At 42.4% G+C, this 21,262-nt stretch overlaps 1 protein-coding gene across 9 annotated transcripts in view; it reads right to left on the reverse strand.

Annotated features, from left to right (window-relative positions):
• The window catches only part of gphnb (gephyrin b), a 111,619-nt gene extending 90,761 nt beyond the window's left edge, over positions 1 to 20,858 (reverse strand). For 3 of the 9 annotated variants that reach the window (XM_084953807.1, XM_084953808.1, XM_084953805.1), the window contains exon 1: positions 20,692 to 20,858. In XM_084953807.1, the coding sequence (XP_084809933.1) occupies positions 20,692 to 20,755 (64 nt within the window). In that variant the 5' untranslated portion in view covers positions 20,756 to 20,858. Of the gene's footprint in view, positions 1 to 20,442; positions 20,464 to 20,691 lie in introns of those variants that run through there. The other 6 variants (XM_084953812.1, XM_084953806.1, XM_084953809.1 and 3 more) reach the window with 5 other exon arrangements.
• Positions 20,859 to 21,262: the final 404 nt, after the last annotated feature.

Below are 21,262 nucleotides of genomic sequence, written 5' to 3' on the forward strand. Positions count from 1 at the left end.
TTTGGGTTCATTGGGAACATGGTTGTTGTTCAATAATAAAATTATTCCTCAAAAATACAACTTGCCTAATAATTCTGCACTCCCTGTATATACAGTTTACAGATGTAACTTAATTTATAAATAAGCTCAGTGCTGAAAAACTCTTACCTTTTTATTTCCTAATAATCCGTAATACCACTTTGTGGCTACCACTTGGGATAGCAATAAACAGCATGACCTGTTGACTAAATTTATTTGAGAGTTCCTACTTTGCCCAAGTACTGGAGACCCCAATATTAATATTGATGTGATATGCATAACAGTTTAATTTAAGAGACTTCACCTGCATTTGATGTGCAGGAGCATATCTAAAGGAATAGTCACATCTCAGATGGTAGGCTATTGTGAAAATAACATTTATTATCCAGGTTTTGTTCAGAATTAACAAAATTATGTGCCGATTTCAAATTTAAACTGGCTGTCAGCACAAAAGTCCTTGTGTGCTACCAAAAAATTTTAAATATAGGAAAATTAGATCAAAAGTATTTTTCTGTTGTGTGTGTGTGCAATGTCTGTGAACCAACTCGCTGGCTGATTTACGGAATTCAGAAAACAACATATTTAAAAGATAATGGATATTGTCATTTTGGTACCGTTCTCTTGTTAGAAGCCAAAATGAGTTTGAGAGCAGCTCTATTGATTTCAATAGAAGTGCTTACACTGGCATTGGTATAGCTGTACATTTTTGATATCTCCTTTAGAAGCCCCCCCCCACCCCACCCCTCTGCCTCCAATTCCCTTCTCTCTCTCTTTCTCTCTCCCACCTTCCACCCCCACCTCCTCCTTTATCCTTCCAAGATGCTCATGCGAGGCTGCAGCAGTACAACCACAGATTTACGCATCCCAGTTTGAACATGGAACAACAACATGGAAAAAAAAACCCCACTGACCTCACTTATTAAACGTCAATTAAAATGAGTAAAGATCGAAGGGTGGAGAGCGGTTAGCCTCTGAAATGTATAGCTATTGGCTAAGATAAGCAATGGGGCTCTTAATCTGTTGGCGTTCAGGGTTTGTAGTGGTACATATGTGCTGAGGCCTAATCAGATCAGGTATCGATTGGTCTTCATAGAGGAGGAAGCTTAATGCTCTCCCTGCTCCTCTGCGATATGTCTCACTCATATGAAGGAAGGTAGAGAAGCTCAAAGGCAGAGGGAGGAACAGACCAACGGTTATGGTGACTGCAATAAGGGTTACAGGTCAAGGTTATACTGACAGAAAGCCACTGAGAATCAATGTCTCATTTCTGATCAGAGCAAATGGTCACATTCATGCTGAGAGGGGAATCATTTGATGGGCAGGACAAATGCACAACCACAACTCCAATCCTGATTGGGACAAACAAGTCCCAAGAGGTGCAGCTGTCAAGACGATTTCTGGGGCAAAAGAGTCGTCCATATTGTAAGTGACACATTGTTCACTAAGTGGAAAGTTAATCTAAACTGCATCTCCACAGGGTCCCCATGTGGCAAAGATGGCAGCTTCATCATCGCCTGGTCTACCAGCTGCCCTCCCCATGACCAGTCTCCGCTCTCTGTCCACAAATCCCATTTCATGCCAGCCTCGCTTCTAAAAAGGCAAAACAAAAGCCTGATCAGCACAGCTGCGGCTTTAGGACATTGTGCCAACAATCATCGTGAAATCGGTGGAACAGAGCAAAGTAAAACTCTGCAGCAACCAAGAGTACTGAGCACTGCACTCTGCAGCTTTAAACAATATGGGCTTCTTAGGTGTGGAAACTTGTGGCTACTACTTCCTAAAAGTAAACAATGACACCTGCATTATTTAGCTGGTAGGTGTTGAAAGAAAGTGAAAAGAAGCATGAATCAGAAACTGATGCTGTTCTAATGCACCCATCCACTGACAGATCCATGCATCAACCTTCTAAGTATTATTCAGTTCAGGGCTGTGGAGTAGCACTGTAAGCAAAGGCATCCAGTGTTTCCCAGAGTCTCCTTGTGGTTGGACATGCCAAACACTTGAAGCACCTCAACAAGCCCAAATTACACTTTCCACATCCACATAGGCCTGAAGAGGAACAAGCAAAGTGTTTTGCAAATCCCTCAAGTGCGTAAACGATTAGTCGAATAAGCAATTCAATTGAAGGGAAATTAATCAGCAACTAAATTTGCTAAGCTTTTTCTGGCTCTAGCTTCTCAATTCTAAATTGTGGCTTTCATTCTGTGACTTATTTACATAAAAATGAATATCTCTGGGCTATGGACTGTTGGTTGAATAAAACAAACTGAAAACTGTTATGGGATTTTTGCTGTTATGTGATCTTTTGAAGACCAAACAGTGCATTGATTAAATGTAGACATTATTAGCTGAGTATGGATAAGGGTCATTAGTTGCAGGCCTACATCTATCAGTGCATTAAATCTGACTACATCCAGTATAAGCGCTCAAAAATGCAGTGCAGCATTGCTACGAAGAATTAAAGATCTTTCACAGGATATGCAAAAAGTGATATATTCAGAAATGGCGTCATTGTTGAGAAAATGTACCTAAAGTTGTGGAAATAAAGTCCTGTGGATGAAAGTTACAATGAACACATTCCACACGTTGCCAGTGCTTGTTGATGTGTTTGTTAATGTGTGAGTGGGTGGTAATACATGGGTGTATCAGTATGAATGTGTGCAAATGATTTGACTCCCCTTATTTCCCAGGATGCAGAGTTTTACATGCCCACACACACACACACACACACACACACACACACACACACACACACACACACACACACACACACACACACACACACACACACACACACACACACACACACAGACAGAGGAGTGCCCCGGGCCCAGCTGTACTAATGAAGAAGCCTGTAAGCAGCTACCTTCATTACATTCAATCCTCTGGACAGTGTCAGCAATTACATTGCAGCTTCCCACTGTCAGAGCTCACATATGTATGTACACACACACACACACACACACACACTACAGCTGGATACTTCTTCTCCAGATTAATTGAGGTTGATGCAGGGAGGAGTTCCTGTTCCTCTTCTTCTTTAGTAGTGGGTGTTTGGCTCAGGCTTGGCTCTTTAAAACCCAAACCTCTCAATGCAAACTTAGATCTACCACCACATCAGCATACCCCCTGTGACGACTCACTCTACCAGCCTCTCTGTATGGTGGAGCAGAAGGGAAGCCTGGAGGCAAAGGGGGAAGCGTCCTAATAGAGTGCTCCACTTGCCATATTTTACACATCTCATCACTTATCCCACTGAGACACATACATCTACATGTCACTGTGGGGGCAACTGAAGAGGGAAGATCCTTAAGGATCAGAGAGTTTTTGGGACTGATTGTGTGTATAATTCTGTGTTTAAATAAAATCCATTCATCCATCTTTTCGTGTGTGGGGGGTGGAGCCTATCAAATCAATCAATCCCACTATTGCTGATGAAGATATCCATATGTATGTGATGATATGTAAATAAATGACGGTAGATGGTAATCACCCATTCATCTTTCTACCCCCTGGATTTGCAGCTACTGAATTTTTTCAATGCTGCTTAATTACCTTATTACATTCCTAGTATTATTAGTCCTTTTGGAGCCTTTGGTTGCTCACAGACACTGGCCACAAACAACAATATCCTCAGTTTATATCCACAGGATGACCTTTTTTCCAGGCTGTTAACAAACCTCTTCATAAAGGTCATACATTACAATTAATTTAAAAATACTATTTTGCAAATAATCATAAAGTCCACCACTTTGACAAAAAGACTAAGGTAATCTCTTCACAACTAACTGTAAAAAAAATATTCAGTTAACTTTGATATATGACAAAGAACAGCATTAAATCTTCATACTTGAGGAGCAGGATCCAATAAGTGCTGCTTCACTTGCTGTTAGTGGTATAATTGTTATGAATGGTGCATTTGGGGTACCTCCATGTTGTTGTTTTGGAGCCACAGGTGACAATTGACAATACCAGAAGGTGGAGTGCCAAGTTATCAGCTATATAGTATAATATGAGCTGCATCCATAAACTGTATGGGTGCACTGCACAGACACATAGGCCTGCTAATTAGTGCTAAGAAGAATTGAAATTAGCTGGGATAGCTGTCAGCTATGACGGAAAATGCTATCATCCATCCATTTTCTTCCTCTTATCCAGTTCATGGATCAGTTCATGGTGGGGCTCGAGCCAATCACAGCTGTCACAGAGCAAGAGACAGGGTACAGCCCGGACAGGCTGCTACTCTGATACAAGGCTAGATTGCAAGATACACAACGATTCAGTTCTAAGGACTTAGAATTACCAGTTAACCCAAAATGCACATCTTTACATGCATTTTGCATGGGAGGAAGCCAAGGTCCCTGAAGGTAACTTACACAGGCACATGGAGAACATATTAATTTCAAACAGAAAGGCCCCATCCAGCGAGTTGATTTGAACCTTCTTGCTGTCAGGCAACCCACTACACCACTGCATGTTTAGCAAATTATATGCGGACATGGGTCTCAGAAAATCTATACTTGATTCAGGTGTTTTAGTCAATTACAGACCCATTTCCAACCTTCTCAAAAAAACTGTTGAAAATCAAATATGTGATCCTTAGCAGAGGAATAGTTTAACAATAACAAGAAATCCAGCCAGGATTTACAGCACAGAAAATAAGTTACACTAGTGATTTACTAGTTTACTAGCTTGACTTTTAGACTGACTGGTTAGTCATGGAGTCCCCCAAGGCTCTGTTCTAGGTCCCATACTTCACATTACACCTGGTTGTTTCGAGCCATATTTTTTAAAAACACTGCATACATTTCCATTTGAATGCAGATGCCACTCAGTTATATTTATCTGTGAAACAAGGTTACACAAATCCTTTAAATAAACTATCACCATGTCTTAAAGAACTATAAGGGCTAGATGGCATGTAATTCTCTACTGTGATATGCATACAAAATTATTGCATTTGCACATATAATTCTCAAAATCAAGTTTGTCTTGCCAGATAGTTACTCTAGAACAGCGGTCCCCAACCCCCGGGCCTTGGACCGGTACCGGTCCGTGAGTCGTTTGGTACCGGGCCGCGAGAGTTGAGGCTCAGGTGTGAAATGTATAGTTTTCAGGGTTTTTACGGTTTTCAGTGTTATTTTGTTATCGTTTTTATCGTTTACTCGGTTTTCCTTGGTCTTTTCACGTGTGTTATGAATAAATTTTCTTTTTTTCGGTACTGGTACTAGTTTTATTTTGTTATATTTATCCGCGACACCTTAAAGGCCGGTCCATGAAAATATTGTCGGGCATAAACCAGTCCGTGGCGCAAAAAAGGTTGGGGACCGCTGCTCTAGAAGGCATTTCCTGGCCTCCAGTGTCATTTACCTTGCACATTAAATTGACCCCCTATGTTTTGGTTTCATTTATCCTCTCTGAAGCTAAAGTACATATAGATTAAACTTAAACAAAAGAAGCTTGTGTATTTTTTTAAATGTCCCCAAATAGCTGAAGACTGCTACAACATGTAGATGTGCTTATGCAAATCTCAGTAGCAACAGTGCAACACCACACTGGAATTACTGAATGTCTGTTTTTACATTGCATTAGGCAGAATTTCAAGGTAAGCCACAAGTATTGATAATTATTTATCTCTCTAAATCTGCTGCCAGTGTAAGAAAAGACAAAACAAGTAAAAATAGGAGGGCAATGTAACAAAACTGAAGAAACTGAGTGAGAAACTCCATCTTTAAATGTCCAGTGTCACGTGCCAAAACTGAAAAATCACCAGTCATGCCTGTTGTAAGACCATAAATGATGCAAAAAGCAACAAAGCCGTCAAGCCTTGTCAATCAAATTGTCTTTTGTGTTCATGTGTTGAGCTTTTATGGCTATGATGTGTGTGAGTGTGCGGGCGCGTGGGTGTCTATTAACATTTGATTCCTAGGTGCCATGATCTGAAAGGATTTTGTGGTAGAAACGGAAAAGGCATGACACTGAATAATGGAGGAGGAGAATAGGAGAACACCTTGACCACACACACACTGGGACGAGGCCGGCCATCAAACACACCTTGTTAGGGGAAGCTGGCCTCCTCCATTATTCACAGGCACATGCTCCCCTCATACTGCTTTGCCGGGGAAGATGGAGTGAGCCGAATGTAGACAGACAGCAAAGGAAAAAAAATGATAAAGGTGGACATAGAAAGAGAGGTGAGGAGACAGGGACAAATATAGTAGGTGAGAAAATGGGGGAACGGTCTGGGATAAAATGTGTTATAAGAGTAGAAAACGGAGGGTGAATGTGTTATATTTATCTCTGAAATCCTCAGACTTTCTTCAAACTCAATGTCAGTCATCATTGATTCAGAATCGATTTGTGAAACTGACGCAAACATACATGTGCAAGCAAGACAGTGACTTAAATTATCGCAGTCAATTATGAATGCAATTGCAGCATTGTCTCCATAGCGACACCAAACACTGCAGGGGAAAACCTTCATAATGGGGACAACCAAACATGATGGTTAGTGAGAATACATTTTCAAAAGAAGAAAAAGAAACAAAACAATAACAACAACACCCCCCCCCCCCCCCCCCCTTCCCCTAGTGTGGCACCTTTGCATTTGTTGTTTCTAAAATAGAAGCAATTCAGATGACGGAGGTTCCCAGAAGCATGTGTCACACACATCAATCAGCACGTCTCACCTCGACATGGCTGGTCTCGTGGCCTCGGGAAGGACGGAGTAATGGTGGGAGGGAAGAGGTCTGAAGAAGTGACGAGCCAATGGATAAGCTGGCAGTAAGTCAAGAAGCAGTGGAAGGGCCATTGCCAAGGGTGACAGCCAGAAGTCACACAGCACCACAGCACTTCCCAGAGGTCCTTTTCCTCCTTCTTGACTCTTGTTTTTGTTCTTATGAATGGCTGATGTTGTGTGCTGCTGACTGATGCCTTCTAACCTCAAGTTTATTCTTTTATTTGCATGTCTGAATGAACATTAAAGGGCTTGTGGTTTTCAATCGTGCACACCTTTTGGGAGAAAAATATTACCGTTTTGAAAAATTATTTATTCACTTGTCATAACTTCGCTTTGACTTACTCTGTTTTGCCTCCTGTGTTTCATTCCTCATCCCTCTTCAAACTGCACCCCACTCTCCTGCTCTGTTTGGCAAACAATAACACAATGTCGAAATACTGGAAACCTGAGTGATGTTGACATAAATGAAGTTCCCCGTCTCTTCTTGCAGGGAAGCAAATTTAATAGCTGCTGCACTACATAGAAGATCTCAGAAGCCCCCCTCTCAGCGCATTACTCCTGTCACTGATGGTGGTCCGGGGGTGGGGGAGGGGGGCATTTTGTTACATGGCTCATGCAGCATGTCTTGCATTTTGCCATTAAAGTTATTTAGCTGATAAGTATATTGGAAAATTTTAGAAATGTAATGTTTGCATGAAAAGGGGAACAACTGATGGTCGGAGTATTATGAAAGTAGGGGCACACATTTGAAGACCTACTGTATTATGCTTTTCCTTTTGTTCTGTTATATATACATAATCTTACAAATGTGGGTGATCATATTGATTAAGGCCAAAGTTTCAAATAATGAGGTTAAACAATACACCAACAGGGCATAACATTATGACCACATGCCTAATATTGTGTTGCCCCCCTCCCCCTTTTACCGCCAAAACAGCCCTGACCCATTGAGCCATGGACTCCACTAGACCCCTGAAGGTGTGCTGTGGTATCAGTCACCAAGATGTTAGCAACGGATCTTTAAGTCCTCTAAGTTGTGAAGTGGGACCTTTATGGCTAGAACTTGTTTGTCCAGCACATCCCACAGATGCTTGATTGGATGGAGAACGAGGAAATTTGGAGGCCAAATCAATACCTTAAACTCATTGTTGTGCTCCTCAAACTATTCTTGAACCAATTTTTACTTTGTAGCAGGCCGCATTATCCTGCCGAAAAAGGCCACAGCCGTCACATATTACCGTCTGCAGCAATGGTGGTACATATCAAGGCGGGTGGTTGTAGCTCAGTAAGTAGAGCAGGTCATCTACTAATTGGAAGGTTGGTGGTTCAATCCTCAGCTGATACAGTTTGCCTGACCTAAGAGTATCTCCTAGAAGTCTTTCACTCCTTTTATTGTTGCTGCACAACGGAAGTGGCTAAAACTTATGCTGCAGCTGTGAGATTCGTCTACACTTCCCCTGTTTTGCTTACACTGCAGGTATTGCCAATTTGGGAAAATAATTGCGAGAGGAGATAACATATCTTCATTTTCCTGAAGCCTTCATTACTTGCTGTGTTAAGTAGACACATATCTTTGGCCAAACGGAATGTGATCACATTTCAGTAATTCCAGTGTATCTTTATGAGATTGACAGATACGCAAACATACTGTGCAGGCTCGCTTTCATGGATGTCTGACTTGGACAAAATGCTTTCCTGGGTCTTCATATATTCATTATACTAGAGTTCAGGGAGTTGCAGTGTACACATAACTCTACAGCACTCGGCCCATGATTTGCTCTTGGTTAACATCAATTGTCTTAAATCAAAAGTATTTCCAAAAAGTGGATGATGATCAGCTTCTAGGGACAAGTCTTTGCACTCTGCTTTGCTAGACATTTAATTTTTGTTTCCACAGTCTGTTATCTGTTGTATAGCTTACTTTTAATGTAGTCTTACTCATCCAGACTAGGGAACACTTTTGCTTTGCATTTTACAGTTGGCGCGTGCATTTTCTGTATACGTCAGTCATATTCACTTATCTGTGCAAAGCCCAAATTTTCATCAAGATTAAAATTCAATTAATTGTGCAGTCCTAACTTATACCTTTCCATGCCCCAAATTCTAACACTGCTTCTGCACTAAAAATCTGCACTCTCCAAGCCAAAATCAAGACTATTTAATTGGTGTCATTTATATATTGTCTCTGATCTTGGTTGGAGTGTGCCTTTGAATGAATTTGTCTGCCATGACATGACATAAAAAAGGCAGATAATGATGCAGTTTCTGCTGACGTTACCTACGATCAATAAAAAAATCCAGGAAATTATCCTCCGGTCTTATCACCAGAATTAAGATGCATTGAGGCCCAGAAAATCTGATAATTAAACCAATATGGTAACAATAGATTCAAGTATTATAACAGACATAATGATTTGTGTGCGCATCCAACCAGAAAACACCAGCAGTGTATATCAAGCAGGTAGTGGGCAGCTCAGACAGTAACAGACACCAAATGTAAGCAAGGTGTTTACCGTGAGGATCTCAGCATAATTGATGTGTCCAGCAGCCAGCATTTTGAGGGACAAATCTGATTTCATCATGATTATGTCAGGCATATTTCAAATCTGTACAACACATCTAAATTATATCCAGGTTCTAGCTACAGTATGTTTAGTGGGGGAGGACGCTCTCTGGCTGAAGAACTACTAGATCGCATTAGGAAAAGGAGTTGAGCTGCTATTTATATTAAAGAAACAGAATATTTACGTCCAGATGAACAGAATCAACTTTTGGAGAATATTTGTGGATCTGTTGGGCCAATTGAAATGTTGTATTGCATTGAAGCAGACACCAGGTGAGACAATCCAGAAACCAAAGCATTTGTTTCAAGAAAATGAGGCCCTACCTATAGACTGTTAGCATTGTTACCCTAGCCCCTGCTCTCAACAAGGAGCTCCCTGTCTCATCAGCACCCAGTCAGTCTGCAACAAATCTTAGATACAGGCGATCTGACCTTGTCCTCAGAGTAAAACATGGTGGAAGTATATGTTTCAGACGCCTGTTAGATCAGGAATGATAAAGTCGCATGGTGGCATCTCAGCACATAGAGGCCACTGATGCTTTTCCCCTTCGTTCTTTTTCCATCATCGTTTATCTTTTGCTTCCTCCAGCCCTAATTAACAGCTCAAGCCAAGACAGAGGATCCAGCATTAAGAGTAACTCATCAGTTAAAACCACCACTCTATCTTTTATCTCCATCTCTATCTCCATCACTCAGCAGCTTCTCTCCTCGCACAGGTCATCGCAGAAGACGGACCTGAGCAAAGGAGGGGGGCACCCCTTGCTGTCTGTAGACAGCCCAGAAGTGTCCTTCATCTCAAAAGTTTAGCGTTCTTGAAAACATATAAACATATAATACATATAATAAACAATTATTTACCAATAACTTTGCTTCTGATAATTTTAAAGGGCATGGGATATATCTCCTGATGGTAAATAGATTATTTATTTTATTGTTGTTGTTGTTGTTTTTTGTTTTTTTTACAACAATTAACCCTATCTGTTCTCTTTCTCCAAAGGTCAAATTACATTGTTGTCAAAGTGCAAAACTTCTCTTGGAAAAGAAGACAGAAAAAGTAGAGTAATTGCAGTACTTACTCTGTACTTTGATCCAAGCCATTTCAGGTGAAATAGGTGAAAATGTTTAAATATACACAAATTTATGTACTGAGAACAAAAACCAATAGATCTTAAATTACATAAATGCAGTAGAGACTCTTACACTGCACTGAAGTAAAACAAATGGTAAATAACTTCTTCAAAACTTCAATAGCAAAAACACTGGGCTCGATTCCTCCATTCTCATTTCTGATTTCCCTGCCTTTGACCCTGAGAAGCAACACCATAGCATGATGGTGCCACCACATTTTTCTGGAAAAGTCTGCACTAAACAGGCGATGAGGAATGCCTGTCAAGAGTGGCTTTCCTCTAAATACTCCTTCATAAAATTGATGGAGTGCTCCTGAGATGGTTGGATTTTAGGCCAGGTGCTTCTCTTACCTCTGCAGAGGACATCAATCCTGGAACTCAGTGGCCATGAGCTTTGTGGTGACCTCCTAGAGAAAAGACACCGGCCTGAGCAAAGGAGTTCAGTCTCAGTTGTGCTCAGTTACTCAGTTTAGCTGGACAGCTGCAGTCCCAGTGGTCCCAAACTTCTTCCTATTGAGGCCACTGAGTGAGCACTCAGACATTTCGAAGTGGATTTTAGACTTTTGCTCACTGCTACATATTTCATAGACACTCAGAGAGTTCCTTTGACTTCATGGCTTGCTTTTGTCCTGGTGTACAGTATAATTGTGGGACCTTATAGAAAGGGGCGTGCCTTTACAAATTACATTTAATTAATTACGTTTGCCACAGCTGAGCTCCAATCAAGGTCTAGAGTCATCTCAAGGGCAATCATAGGCAATATGCACCTGACTCTCAAGTGTCATGACAATGAGTCTGAATACTTTTGTAAAACAGAGTTTTCAGTTTATTTTTTGTCACTGGTGCAAAAGGTTTGAATTGTTTTTAATTGGTTTAAACGAAATGCGAATACTTACTAAAGCAACTGTATGCAAATGTCTATCATATTGATAATAATAACATAATAATTTCAGTCAAGAGATCTGGTAATAGCTCATGACCTTATGATGCCTTTTTAGAAATTTGTAGCTAAGAACTAATTGTAATAAATTTTATCAGGTACACCTGTTCACCTGTTCTTTTATGGAAATATCTAATCAGCCAATCAGGTGGAAGCAGCTCATTGATTTAGGCATGTAGACATGGTCAAGACAACCTGCTGAAGTTCAAACTGAACATCAGACTGGAGTAGAAGGGTGATTTAAGTGACTTTGAATGTGGCATCATCAGAAATAGCTGATCTGCTGGGATTTTCCCACACAACACTCTTCGAGGTTTACCAAACACCTTCTGTAAAGGAGAAAATATCTAGTGAGCAACAGCTCTCAGGGTTGATCCTCGAGTCAGAGGAGAATGGCTTCAAGTTGGTAGAAAGGCAAAGCAGCTCAAATAAACACTTGCTGGAACCAAGAGATGAAGATGAGTATCTCTGAATGTGCAACACACTGAACTTTGAAGCAGATGGGCTACAGCAGCAGCAGCAGACCACACTGGGTTGGTCAGCTAAGAACAGGAACCTAAATCATGAGGCTATGATTCACACGGGCTCAACAAAACTGGGCAACAGAAGACTGGAGAAATGTTGCCTTGTCTCGATCTCTGTAGCCATATTCAGATGTTAGAGTCAGAATTTGGTATAAAGAACATGAAAGCATGGCGCCATTCGACCTTGTCACTAGGGCTGTGCGATATGATCGAAATCTCATATCCCGATATAAGAATTCTGTCGTCCCGATAACGATATAAATCACAAAAATGTAAGATTTTCTGTAAATTCTGTGAATCTCGACTTGCGGGAAGTGTTTCCAGCTGCGCATCATGTAGCTGGAGTCGAGTGTTTTAACCGATGCATGAAACGATACATTTTTAGACATAAGTTGTAACGGCCGCCGTTTTCTTTGTGAGTATTTATTACACAGCGTGCTGCGGGGAAAAGCCTGTTTGAGCCTAAGGTCTATTTTTTAGCACCTGGTGGCTCTTTTTTTACTTCTCATCCATAAACAATCTGCTCTTTCACGTGATTCAGTTTATTTTGAAAAGTCTCAACAGGATCTTGAGCTTTATTGTGAAAGGATTATGTGGAACATAAACAAGCGGACACGCGATGGTTTTACCGTGGTTGTTGCTAACCACAAAGCATAAAAACAGGTGCTTGTCCGTCAGTAGTGTGGTTATATTAAATATAAGAGAAATAGAGAACTTTAAGAAATTAATATAGCCACTACAGTGACCATCAAAACGATGAAAAAATATTCCCGTAAACAGTTTATTTTGCGACACCACAAAATAAACGATAGCGTAAAATGAAACGATAGAACGCTTTTATATCGTCATCCGGTATATATCGTTATATCGAACAGCCCTACTTGTCACAACAATTCAAACTGGTGGTGGCATAATGCTGTTGTTTCTGCTCATGTCCCTTTATGCCCACACTGTGATCACCATCTTCATGATGTCTCCTTCCAGCAGGATAATACATCATGTCACAAAGCTCAAAAAATCTCTATGAGTTCTATGTACTCAAATGGCTCCCACAGTCGGCAGAGCACCTTTGGGATGTGGTGGAACAGGAGAGTGACATCATGCATGTGTTGGCAAGAAAACATCACACAGATGCCATAGAGATATCATGTCAGTCAGGATAGTCTTTCCTGTTTATCATCAATCATTTCAAGTTCAGTGCTTCGACTAAAAAGCTCCATTCATCTATTTTCTTAACTGCTTAGGGTCACAGGTGGTGGGATAATACCTATGCCAACCTACACTGCGCAAGAGGAGAGGTACACCATGTAGCCATGTAGCCATGGCTACCACATGGCTACCACCATGTGGTAGCCAGGCTATCACAAAACTAACAATTCCAAATCCTTCATTCTAAAAATACCAAGCACAAATGTCCTTTTCTTGTCTAAACTGCTTATCGCATCAAATGAATGACAGACTGTAGCACTGCTTTATGCCTAGAGGGAGTGGGAACCAACCAACTCTCCTACACCTACGCGTTTAGTCTGGGAATGGCTTTCCAGGCAGCTCCAACGGAGCTCTTCTCTGGAGAGTTGACAAGAGCCTACATAAGCGGAGGAGACCCCGCCAATACAGTCTGCCTCTTGTTCTAACTCGCAATTCCAACTGAAGACTATTTAGAGTAAGGGAGAATCATTTCCATGGGCTATGAAAGCAGGGACAGAGAAAGAGAGAAAGCCAGAGAGAGTGAGGGGTGTGTGCAATGGAGAGGAGAGGACAGGAGAGTAGAGGGGAGTCACCCCCCTCCCGGCCCAGCACATCCTGCAATCCCCACTACTAGATGCTGAAAATAATTCCTTTGCAGTGAAGACTTAATTCTCATTCTGTGTTCGTGTCCCTGATCCCGTATTGTCTATTCTGGTCATGTGGTCTGCCTGCCTTACTGCTGTCCGCTGTGACAGCTGTGTGTGTATGTGTATTTGATGCAGAGAGCGAGCGAGTGAGAGAGAGAGAGAGAGAGAACGAGTGAGAAAAGGGTCAGTCTGTGTATTACCTACTGCTACAGTATGAGCTGCACCCATACAAAAGACAAATCCTTGTCTGACCACATGCAAATAAAGGGCTCAGATAGATGTAGAGTCCAGAGAGGAACCATTAAGGTGCATGCCTGCGTTTTAACAACGGCACCACTTTGCCTTCCATGCCTATGGGATTGTAACATGATGAACATTTCCAGTTTGACAGCCTGCTGGAAGCCTACGCATCAGTGATGATGCAGGCAACAACCACCAAAGTCTAAATAAATACAAAGAAATCCCTCAGATTTGGCTCAGAGATGATCTAAAAATACTGGAATCAGATGAGAAATAAGCAGCAGGAACAAGTATATGCTCGTTTTTTTTTTCCCGATTTAGCGCTTCTGTTCCAAGTGTATCCCTCTCAGACTAGCATATTGTTGAACAGATGCCCACATATCATTGCAAGGGATCACTCCAGTAACAGCTCAGAGATGATTCAACCGTACGCAGACACAAAGAGTAGGGTCAAAACAGGAAAAAGGAGGAATAAAATCATGCTAGTGGGTAGACACACGCCTGGGGCTCACTGATTCCCATTCAAACCACGTATCTTTATATCACCAGAGAACCGAGTGTTAACATTTATTTTGTGTTTTTGTTATCCTGTCATGATGTCAGCTTTGTCAGGATATTACGTTTGCCTGTCTAAGCGTCAGCGAAGTGGAAAATGGGAAGGAATAATAATAATCTTGTGATGCTAATGGGATCAATGACAGGCTGGTGGCCACGAGGGAGTTAGCAATGACTTTTTTGAGCTTGCTTTGTAGTGTAGTTGTGCATTTTTTGCCATTGCCTATGGATAACTGGCCAAATGAAGAAAACACGACACTACAACAGCTACAATGAGTTTGAGAACATCTTCCAGATTGAAAGATTGTACTGCTGTTAACTGTACAGACAACCAGAAAAATGTGTAAACAGTTATTTGCTTCTTTCAGTACATAGTGCTGTCATTAAAAAGCAAAGAGTTTAACTGAAAAGGATGCAAATTTTGAATTAAATCTGTCTCATATCACATTTTTTTCATATAAAAATAGGCTAAACTACATATCCCATATCACTTATCCATCCAGTACCGCCACGCACTGTCATTTTACATCCTTCCTTAGTGACAATCGGTGTCCATTGTGGATAGGTTGCCAGTCAAACACAGATCACACACACCTTTACACCTACGGGCAGATTAGGTTAACCTAACCTTCATCTCATCAGACTGTGGGAGGAAGCCTGAGCACCTGCTGAAAATCCACAGGCTTGAGGAGAACATGCACACTCTACAAGAAGCCAAAAGCTTTCTTTAAGATCCTATTTCATTTAACATTTGCAGACAATACTGATCAGTCTCCTGGCTCTTGTTTGTTTAACGCTTGAAGCCATAAGGTAATCCCACAATGGCTTCCCACCAGCAAAAAAATGTCCATTTGCTTGTTTGCAACAAAGCAACAGCCCCTGGGGGATGAAAAATAAAACCAACACGTATGTGCCAAAAACATTGCAGTTCCTGGAATCGCCACTTGGCTCCAAAACCAAGTCAATCCCCATAGTTTCGAATATTAAAATGGCTTTAGAGCATAAAATATGCCTACATGAATAGTTTACAGCCTGGTATAAAAATGGATTTGGTATCTATTGATAAATTCTCCCTTATTTAATGTTAATTTCATTAGGCCGTAAATAAGAAACAGCTTCTGATTGCAGCTGTAGCCGATATCTGTTTGCCGAATGACTGAGCTGAACCTCTCAACCATGTTTGTGGTGTTGTTGTCTTTAGTTCATTTCTACTATTTCATTAGTAACTTAGCATTGCTGCCCTTCACCTCCCCTAATTCAGACATGGAACTGGACCTCTAGGCCATACTGGGAGTGCTGCTGCTGCACTTAATGAAAGATGAATTACAGGGCTTGCAGTTAATTGTAAAAACAGACCATGAAGAACATGTGTTCCTTGTTTTGGTTTGCCAACTTGTACATTTTTATTTATATGTTATTTAACACTAATTATCAGGTATCTGTGTGATTCAATCCTACAATTTATGGATGCAGTTTGCCAACCTCCCTGTAGCTTGCCAATTAATGCAGCAATAATAATGACCATATTGTCCAAATGCCGTCACTGTTGGCTCTAAAAAAAAGCCCAAGATGGGAATGGCCACAATGCCAAAAACTGCACTTTGCTTTGTTGAGTCATAAATAGACACTAAGAGGAAATTGCTCCATTATTTGGCACCCACCCGTGTTGTTTGGTGACACCCGATAGCATTTTGGTCAAGGTACGCTGGCAAGCTGCTCCACCTCTTGCTGACTTGACTCCTGTTACTCTTGAGAGCCTCTTTAGCACCTAAGTTGTTAAGGTGAGTTTGGGATAAACTCCAGAGATTAAATTATGTGGAAAAGCTGATTAAATAGTTATTATCCCATCTGCAGCCAGACAAGTACACACACAAGAAGGTACACTTACATCTCCGCAATCCCGTGAGCCTGCACACTTGCACACGAGCAAAATACATTAAGGCTGAAGGGAACTAATGCAAAATTTTTGTGGTTGAAAATTTTGGGTCACTGTTCAATAAGCAGGGGAAATACACATATGTTCAAAAAATAATTATTTTACTCTCCTACTTATTTTTTTGTTGCTCTGTCTCATTTCTAGGACAGCATGTTGGGTTTTTAACTCAGTAATAAAATGCAGACTTCATATGATTAAAAAAAAAAAAGACCACCATCCTTTCCAAATGAATGCTTCATTCATTCATTCTGATGAGATTCACGGAATTAGTTCTACTTAAGAGAGGGATGGAGAGCGTGATCTAAATGTGGTTGTTTTGGGAAGCTTGCCTGCTGTCAGTTCATGTCTTTCTGATAGACATGAACTGACACATGTCCCTGAGCCTCTCTGAGTTCTTAAAACCAAGGAAGATAGAAAAAGAGAAAAAAAATATGTGTGGGGTGGGGAGGTGGAAACAAGACCGAGAAAGGGGTATAAGGAGATCGGAGAGGGAAAAACATGTGCTGACTGTCGCACAGTGGAGCTTTCCTGCCTCGGCTCTTCGTCGGAAGCTTGGTGGTTAGGTTGTGTCCAAGTCTCTTTGAGGAAAGGCTAGCGTTAACCCACACACAACATCCACCATCAATGGAGTTTTCAGTGGGCTGCGAATCAAGCCACACATCCAAGAGCATCCGTGGCGTTTGCACGGGGCGCTGCTGTGTAATAATACTGTATGGTCCCACACATACGTGCCAGCTTTGCACAGATTAAAAGCCACTGAATGCTTTTTGCTGCTCTCTCTCTCTCTTTCTCACTCAGTCTCTCTCTTACACACTCTCTCAGTGTGCGTGATCATGGGAGGTATGCATACAGTGGCTATATTTGGGGCTGGGGGGATTTGGAAGCTGTGTTTCCCAGCCAGAGCTTGGTATTACTACACAAAGATGAAGAGCAAAGCGGAGTCACATGCAAATGCACATACTGTGCATGCAAAGGACACACACATACACACACAATTCAGACAAAAACTGGAGCGAACCTGGACCTCAGAAGGCAAGATGTCATAGAATAGTCAAAATTTTTGCCATATTTTTATACAAAGTACATTTTGTAAATGCATAATATACATCATGCCAAGTCAGACCACTAATTTAGCAAGAAATATATGACATGTGAGTGTTTGAATGGAGCACACAAATGCATACGCAACAAACAAGTACACACTCACAGGAAGTGAGTGTGTAGATGAGTGCTCAGACCCTGAGGCAGGCCCAGGGTGGGAGGCATAGGACAATTAAAATTCACGGTAAAGTGGAAGAAACACAGACAGTTCGAAAGTAGCCACTGAGCAATCATGCATAAAAATACACAACCACACAAGCACTTACATACAGGTAGACGCAAAAAAATAATACAAGCACACACAAAGGTTGAGCTCAGCGTGAAAAGCTTTCATCCACTCCTAACAAAGCTCATATTTTCAATGTGATATCTTTGACGAGTGACAGCATGTTCACCCCAATTATCCAGTTTTCTACCTCCCTCTCCTCACAAATAAACCCCACCTCTTCTTCAAACATTCAACAAAATACATACATTATCTTTCCCCCCCCCTTCTCTCTCTTTCTCTCTAATACACACACACACACATACACACACACACACACTTGGAGATGCCAGCTCACCTCTCCTGCACTGTGTCCAGGGTCTAAACAGAGATGTCCCCTGGGCTCTGTCACCTGTCTAAAGAGATGTGGGGCTAAGTGATGGAGGAGGGTGAGCCAAGGTCTCATCTGCTCCCTGGTGACTGAATGCAGGAGTGGACGGGTGACCTTTGACCCTGGCAGAAAAGGAGATTGAGCAACGCTCCAGACTCCATTAGCATTCTGCTCACACACACGGCCCATACCATAGCAGACTCGGAATGAACACTGTCGATGTAGAAGACTGAGGCTTAGCAACAAGGTTCTGAGTTGTAAGAGAGATTCAGTCAACCTGAATGCTTTGCTTCTTTCTGGCATCACAGCAGGGGAGTTTTTTTTTTTTTGCTGTCAAAATACATCATCTCTCAGTAAATTCCCCAAAAGGAGAAAAAAACCCCACCCAAAACAAAACACGCAGAGGTTATTGTAGTAATCCTAGCATGATTAGAGTCTTAAAAGACCAGGGGTCAGGTACAACATGGGAACTTAATGCCATTGTGCACCATTTCCTGCAGGATTTTCCCCTCACGCCTTTGATGCTTTGTTTCACCTGACAGTGCGAGCCTTCCTTTTCCATATGCACACACAAATACATCAAAAAGACAAATAAGCTGTCGGTTGTGTCTCTGTGCGTCTCAACATCGGCATATGTATGCGGGAATTGTCAACACTGCACAGCAAGATCAAACTGGCAATCTGTCAGTTTGCTGGGGATACAGTTGGGGATTTAAGTGACTGATGACACACACAGAAATTAACCGCCTCTAATGTGGCGTGGGCCTTAATGTCAGTTTAAAAAAAATGAAAAAGGGATGAGTATCCTTTGACCTCCTGTTGGTGATGAACATAAGCCACCTAACAGCCACCAACATAATCAGAATCCACAAGAAAAGCTTACTTCCAATTTTAATGCCAAATCCTCATCAGCTGATGACTATTTCTCTTTGGAACTCCCCATCATACAGCCCAAAAACGATGATGTAGATAAGAAGAGAAATCAAAGTGGCTTGGGATGCGTTTATCCTCCGCTACATTCCCGGCTGTATCTACCTCATGCAGTATTTACTGTGGTAGGGTCAGTACCGCACTGATTTGTGAGTGACGCTTGGATTTCAGCACCACGGACAGCGCGTTGCCTCTTTCCTCCAGCGCTAGGAGAGAAGGAGGGAGAGGAGGAGGAGGGATGGAGATGGAGACGAGTGGTTGTGGTGGTGGTGTTGTTGTTGGTGATGGAGGGGGTTTCCCTGGCAGATTTCAGCAGAGGGTCTACACAGTCATTCCTCCATCGCTGCAAACCGCCTACTACCTCCTCCGTACTGGATTTCCATACGGAGGAATACCGTATGTGTGTGAGAGAGATCACGGCTTTTCATGAAATATTGATCGATCCAGCCTCATGGACACGGAGAGGAAGAGAGAGGGAAAGGGAGGGGGTGAGGGGGGAAGGTTGGAGGGGGGTGGAGGGGGGGTATTCCTTTGCACAGCCTTTATCATGCTCCCACTACCAGCACCGATATCGTCTCCATCCCTCCCTCCCTCGCTCCATATCACTAAAAAAAAAGCAAATCTGTTTCATTTACTTTCCGATCATGACCACAACTGCTGATTTTCGCCTCGCCTTATGCTTTACCGATTTGAAACATGACAAAGCAGCAGTCTAACACACACACGCGCGCGCGCGTGACAGATATGGGTAAAATGAAGGCCGGCGGCGACCAGATCCAACACCATCCGCCGTCTCATAGCCTCACATCGCATCTAAACGCAGAACGTTTCCAGTGTTGGTAAGCGAGAGACGCGCCGTCATCGCTCTGCGTTCAGAGGAATGTCGGGATTCACCGGTGTGTTCAGCCCTACCAAACCGAGCCAGAGCTGTTATCATACAGCCCAAACTTCTCGGTCGGCAATGTCATTCACAAAATAACCCCCAGTGAGCCGTCTAACACTCATTTCACTGAATTTCTCACATCAGCCACTGCTCTAAATAGGCCAAAGATGCGCTCATCATCACCACCACCACCACCACATCCACCTTCAGCAACTGTCGTGAGCAGCACTTAAAAAAATGCTGTGGTCAGTTGGGTGCCCGTAATGCAACATAGAGGCTGAGCATCTTCAGTATCGACACAACACACGGTCAGCTGTAATTCTCAGCTTTGACAAGCAGATAGGGGCATGAATTATTCAATGCACAAACTGAGCGCTTCTTCTTCTTCAGCATCAGCAGCAGGGAAAACGGCTCGACAAGAAATCTACACACGCCAATGCAGAGCCCACACTTACCACATTAGCACTGGTTGTCATGCATACCGGTAAGAGAGGAGAGAGGGGGGAAAAAACCCCAAGACCCGGCTTTAAATCAGCGTCGCCTTCAAGAGGCTGAAAAAAAAATCAGCGAGAGACTGAGAGCCGCCGCCGCCGCCAAGCAAAGCCAGCCGACACGTATGAAGAACCGGGCCGACAGCCGGCGGAAATGAATTCACAGAAACATGAGCGAAAGATGAAACGGGCGATGGACATTTCTGCGTTTACCTGTCAAGACTCCGACCCGGATTTGGTGGTCGTGGTTCGTTAAAATCATCCCGTCTGACGCCATGTTCAGCAGCGCTGTCGCCCGCACCGAGAACTCACGGCAGGGCCCAGAGCCGATCGCATCGAACTTAGTCGGGAGAGGGAGGGGAGGAGGAGGAAGAGGAGGAGGAGGAGGAGGAAGCTCTGGAGGAGGGCTGGGATACAGCAAAAAAAAAAAAAAAAAAATAAAATAGACGAGAGGAGTAGAACGCCGAGCGATCATCGGGACACCTACAGATAAGCGGGCAGGATGCGGGGGCCGTTTAAACCGCACACATCACTCTGCTGGCCGCCAGCCACGGTTGTAGTGTGGATCCTAGATTATTTCTTATGGAGACCATTATTTTCTGAGAAGGCTTTTAGGGAGAGTGATTAACAGTAGTTACGTCTGCAGACGTCACTCAGTTTATATGTCATGCATCCTTCGGAGCTAGGAAGGCTTCATGGACCCTAAAACGTGATTAATAACAGCATCCTCTCTACGATCTGAAAACCCAATTAAGCCCCTTCCTCCGTCCAGCTCTTCCTTTTT

Source organism: Perissodus microlepis, chromosome 15 (assembly GCF_051167445.1).
Source record: "Perissodus microlepis isolate ML-2025 ecotype Zambia chromosome 15, ASM5116744v1, whole genome shotgun sequence".
NCBI lineage: Eukaryota > Metazoa > Chordata > Actinopteri > Cichliformes > Cichlidae > Perissodus > Perissodus microlepis.